This window comes from Bison bison, unplaced genomic scaffold, assembly GCF_000754665.1.
Source record: "Bison bison bison isolate TAMUID 2011002044 unplaced genomic scaffold, Bison_UMD1.0 scf7180017864297, whole genome shotgun sequence".
Lineage (NCBI taxonomy): Eukaryota > Metazoa > Chordata > Mammalia > Artiodactyla > Bovidae > Bison > Bison bison.
In genome coordinates, this window is record NW_011494869.1 from 2,324,377 (window position 1) to 2,330,037 (window position 5,661).

The 5,661-nt window shown below is 48.7% G+C and overlaps 1 protein-coding gene across 1 annotated transcript in view; it reads left to right on the top strand.

Annotated features, from left to right (window-relative positions):
* CALB2 (calbindin 2) overlaps positions 1-5,661 on the top strand; it is a 29,315-nt gene that overhangs the window by 18,529 nt on the left and 5,125 nt on the right. The window contains exons 5-9 of the mRNA XM_010850896.1: positions 3,716-3,772; positions 4,361-4,438; positions 4,935-4,990; positions 5,307-5,346; positions 5,495-5,548. Of these exons, the coding sequence (XP_010849198.1) occupies positions 3,716-3,772; positions 4,361-4,438; positions 4,935-4,990; positions 5,307-5,346; positions 5,495-5,548 (285 nt within the window). The remainder of the gene's footprint in view (positions 1-3,715; positions 3,773-4,360; positions 4,439-4,934; positions 4,991-5,306; positions 5,347-5,494; positions 5,549-5,661) is intronic.

Consider the following 5,661-nt stretch of genomic DNA (forward strand, 5'->3'; position numbering starts at 1 on the left):
ATACCATGTGGCCAAAAAAGAGAAAAGAAAAGGGAGCATTTATACCTGGTTGCTCCTTTCTTGATAAGGAGGCAACCAGACACTGGCTCTGTTCCACTTATGATCAGGAAAATGGGGATGATAGCTTACAGGGTATAGAGACGCTTAAAGAGGAGCAAACCCCCCGCCCCTCTCTAAATCATCAGTGGTTTCTTTCTGTGTAGTTGACTTGGTTCCATGTTTTACCTGTCTTTATCCTTTAAGCTAAGCCCAGCATAACTACCGATCCCCGCCCCATCCCACAAGTTCCTGGAACCCCACTGCCTTACAGGACCGTCCCCTCCTGGGGTTGTGCATTGGTTCCATCTTTGTCAGCTGGAAACCTGAAAAGGCCCCTCTGTAGCCCTGAAAGCCTTGTGCTCTCGGATGGTTTCCATCCCACTGCTCAGAACAACATTTTAATTTCTAATTTTAGTGACACCTCAGGATTTCTTTGAGATTTCACAAAGCCCAGGTCTCTTGAACTCTTTTCCTTGAATGGGAAGAGAATAATGACCCGCTGATGGCAGCGCACAAAGTGCTGGGAGGGAAGAGAAGTCCAGCATGAGGTCACAGGGCTAGGGTGGACCCAGGGAGGGAAGGCAGACCTGCTGGGAGGCTCTCACTCTGAAGGCAGCTGAATGCCTTGCTTTCTGTGAGCACTGGAGTCCCTTCAGGTTATCCCCCACTCAGGCAATTTGGGGGGGCATCTGACTTTTCTCCCAGTCAAGACTCAACCTAGAAACCAAATTCTAATGCACTCAATGCATGCAGGTGGTTGGTGAAGTCATATTTGAAAATCTGCACATATTTCTTTGTGCTTAACTCAAGGGTGCATTTTCAGAGCATGAGATGGAATATTTTGATGGAGCTGGGCATTTCTTTCCCCAAAGAAAGTTCTCTTCCCAAGTCAAAAGCTATCTATCCAAGTTTCATGTAGAATAAGTCTACAAGCAACATAACTTTCAAAAAAACCAGGATCAAATTTTTTGAGTCACTACTATATCAAAGAGTTGGACACAACTGAGCGACTGAACAAGACAAGACTTATACCATGAGAGTCACAGCCCAGTTTGGTGGTAAGGAAGAAAGATCCTCACACACCTCACAATAAAAGGGGGATGTGCCACAGACAGATGCATATGTGGTACATACATACAATGGAATATTACTCAGCCATAAAATAGAAAGAAATAATGCCCTTTGAAGCTACATGGCGGAGAAGGCAATGGCACCCACTCCAGTACTCTTGCCTGGAAAATCCCATGGACAGAGGAGCCTGGTAGGCTGCAGACCATGGGGTCACTAAGAGTCAGACACGACTGAGCGACTTCACTTTCACTTTTCACTTTCATGCATTGGAGAAGGAAATGGCAACCCACTCCAGTGTTCTTGCCTGGAGAATCCCAGGGATGGGGGAGTCTGGTGGGCTGCCGTCTATGGGGTCGCACAGAGTCGGACATGACTGAAGCGACTTAGCAGCAGCAGCTACATGGATGGAGAAAGAGATTATCACACTAAGTGAAGTCGGTCAGAAAGAGAAGGACAAATACCATATGATATCACTTACACATGGAATCTAAATTATGACACAAATGAATGTATCTATGAAAGAGAAACAGACTCCCAGACACAGAAAACAGACTTGTGGTTGCCAAGGGGGAGGTGAGGGGGGCAGGCATGGACTGGGAGTTTGGGACTAGCAGATGCAAACTATTATATATAAAATAGATAAACCATATAACGTAAGCCCCTGTATTTACAGGGAACTGTATTTATTATCCTCTGATAAACCATAATAGAAAAAAACATGAGAAAGAACATATGTGTGTGTGTTTATACACACACATATGTGTAACTGAATCACGATGCTGTACACCAAAACTAACACAATATTTTAAATCAACTATAATGAAAAAAATGTTTTTAAGTGGAGGGCATGATGTGGAGTTAGGGATACAGGAGATCAAATCTGGGAAAAGAATGAGTGCCTGCTGACTCTTAGAAAATCAAGTGTTGCTGGTGTCTAGGTGTGCTATTTGGGGTTAGGGGAGAAGGGAGTGAAAATTAAGGGAAGAAGACTTGAAAGAAAATCTAAGAACTATGGTCAGGCACCAAAACAGACCAAAGTTTAGGGAAACAGGGTTCCCTGGGCCTTCTGTCACAGATACACCCACGTCCATCACCAGCACCCCTCAACATGGCATTCCCTCCTCCCCACCAGGTGGCTTGGGTTTCAGGACAGCTGCACTCAGGACCAGATTTTTTTCAGGACCATTGTATTAGTTACCTATTGCTATGTAACAAATTACCCCCCAAAATTCACCAGCTGAAGGCAACAAACATTTTATCATCTCTCAGTTTCTGTGGAAATTTGGTAAAGCTCAGCCAAGTGGCTCTGGCTCAGAGTCAAGATGTCAGCAGGGCGGCAGTCATCTGAAGGCTTGACTGGGGCTGGAAGGTGCACCTCCGGGATGGCAGTCACCTGCGGCTGTTGGCAAGAGGCCTCAGGTCCTCACTCCATGTATCTTTCTATGGTGCTGCTTGAGTGTCCTTACCACATGGCACCTGGCTTCCTCCAGAGTGAGTGATCCAACGGGGAGAATAAGAAGGCAGCCTCACTGTCGTTATGACTTAGTCTTTGAAGCCACAACCGCCACATCTGCCATATTCTATTCATTAGAAGTGAGTCACCGAGTTCAGTCCACATTCAAGGAGAAGGGAATTAGGGAGGTGCAGAATTTATGGGCATTTTAAAACCATTCCAACTGCTTTTCCTTGTTTCTCCTGTGTAATGTCTGCTCCTGCTCAGATGTACAGAACATAGAGGAAAGAGGTGGTGAGAACCACATCACCTGCTGAAGCTCTGTTTCTCTCTGATCCTCCAGATGCTGTGGTCAGCAGGCAGTTCTCTGGTTTCTCACAGGGACCCAATGCATGTACCAAGTAACTGGGACTCAGATCAGAGCCCAGAACCAGTAATGGAGCAAAATCCAGGGAGGGACTGACTCTCCAGGCCTAGGTCACATGTCTACCTCTGGAGATTGGTCAGCCCTTCTTGAACCATGTGTACTGAGCACAAGAGAGGGGTAGTTTCCTAAAAAACAAAGGAGGGGGGATGATTTTTATCAGAAAGATGGCGGAGTGGCCTTGGGATAGTCTGACCAAAATTCTGTTCCATCCTCAGACATGGCTGTCACAGGCATCGTGATGAGGGGTAGAGGACACAGTACAGTGAGGAGTGACAAAAATCTGTTTCTGCCCCTTCCAGAGGGGTCTTACCCTTGCCCCCAGGGCCCACGCAGAGAATGAGAGGCTTCCAGAACAGTAAAAGGACACTCAATACACCCACAACAAAAACAGGATCCACAGATCCTAGTGCTAGTCCTGGCAAAATCTGCCTGGCTGGTATCTAAGAAAACTGTAACCCTGGTTACAAGATGATCGTGAAGCCAGTTAGAGTAGGCAGACCCTGTCCCAGCAGGGTTTCTTCCTCCTCTATGTGACCTTGGCCAAGACACCTGCCCTCGTTTCTTCATCTGCAACATGGAAGGCACTGGGCTAGACCATCTCAATGTCCCCGTCCCACTGTGATATTCTTGAATATCAAGACCCAGCCTGGTCCGTTAGACGGAGAGGGAGGGAAGCTTATAGGTGTGGATAAATCTTTGTGAATAGGTTGACATTCCCGTTGCAGGCTTGGCGGAAGTATGACACAGACAGAAGCGGCTACATTGAAGCCAATGAGCTCAAGGTAGGATGGGCCTTGTCAGGGAGGGTGTGGAAAGATGGAGAATGGGCCTGAGGCCCAAGTGGTGGTGGACTTAAGGAACCTGGGGAGGGAGGAGATGTTGGGTGAGGAAGTTGGGCGTGTGGCCTGATCAGGGATACCCAGGCCTGGCTCTGAATGGTCGGCCATGTGAAATCAGCAACCTGGAGCTGCAAGGTCCCAGAGTACAACCAGTCCACACGCCTCAGCACATCAGTGCCCAGAACAGGCATCCTCAGTCCTCCAGCAGTTTGGCCTTCTGGCTTGTACGTCTACCAAACTCCTCTAGACCCAGGGATCTCCAGGCACGACTTAGTATGTGTTCTGGGCTCTCTGAGGAGCCAGAGCTGGTTTCTACCACCTGCCCTATGGGATGAGGTTGCATTTAGCAGCTCCTGCCTCCTTTGGGGTTACTCCACAAGCATTAAGGGGTGAGGGAATTATGAGGGCTGCAAGCTATGCAAACAATGGGCTTCAGAAAACAAGATCGAGTAACTGTCTGAAGAAACAAGTATGTGAGTCAGGGGCAGAGAGACTGGGTCAAGAGCTCTGAAGAGGCCTTTCATATTCCAGGGATTCCTGTCTGATCTGCTGAAGAAGGCGAACCGACCATATGATGAACCCAAGCTCCAAGAGTACACCCAAACCATAGTGAGTGGCCAGGGCACAGGACATGGGACCAAATCGGTGGGATTTGAGGTTTGCGGGGTCATTAGTTGGCTGATTCTTCAGGCTGGGGAGAAGTGAATCCCAGCGGCAGCTGGCAAGAGAGATGCCAGTTCATGGCCCCAGCACCTTCTCTCTGAGGTTCCCACTCAGCCAGATGCTCCTGGGCCAGAGTACGACCAGAGCATCTGTTTGTGTGGCAGCCTCCACAGCTCCAGGGGAGGGCAAACTTGGAGAGGGAGGCCTTCAGTGTTGGCCTCTGTCCTCTGCAGGCCTGTCCCTCAGAAAGCGGAGAGGAGAGCCATGACCAAGTCCCTGCTGATTTAGCCCATGCTGCTCCCTGCCTCCAAGTGACCTCAGAGGACACATGAGCATGCTCTGCCATGTTCCTCCCTCTCCAGTACAGGGGATGGCAGGTCAAGGTCTCACATGAGAGAAGGTCAAAGCAAATAATCCAAGTACCACTTTCTGTCCCCAACAGCTACGGATGTTTGACTTGAATGGGGATGGCAAACTGGGCCTCTCGGAGATGTCCCGGTAAGTGCCTGACCTCACTCACCCCAGCATCGCTGTTCACAAGACCCTGGCAGATAATCCCTGTGCTACCGTTCCATCACCAAGATCAACCAGTGGGGAAAGTGACGGGTCAGGTGTCCCGAAGCTCCAATCAAAGTTAGATCAAATAGTGACCATCATCCCCTCAATGTTCCGTCTCCCTCTTTTTTGAACTTTCCTCTGAAGTGCTCAGAAATCATTTCTGTAACTACAGATGCTACTTCTGCATCCCCCCAGGTCCTCGTTGTTCCTGCCTCTGCTCTGTCTCCTAATTACTGCTCTAACATTATCTTTCCAGACTCTTGCCTGTACAGGAAAACTTCCTGCTTAAATTTCAGGTAAAAGAGCGGCTTTGCTTTTCTTCAGTTCCTCCCTTCCCCTCGTCCCGCTGAGCTCACCCTTCCTCAAAACACACACACACATACACACACACACACACACACAGCAGGGCTTTGGTTTCTGTCTTTAATACCTTGGGCCTTCTAGGGCATGAAGCTGACCTCGGAGGAGTTCAACGCGATCTTCACATTTTATGACAAGGTAAGATAGAGGACAGTGTGGATGGAAAAGCAGGAGGCCCATCCCAGTCACCCCACCAGAATGCTCACCCTGGTCCTTAGAAGTAAACAAGCTGTTGGAGCAGCAGTCTGGGC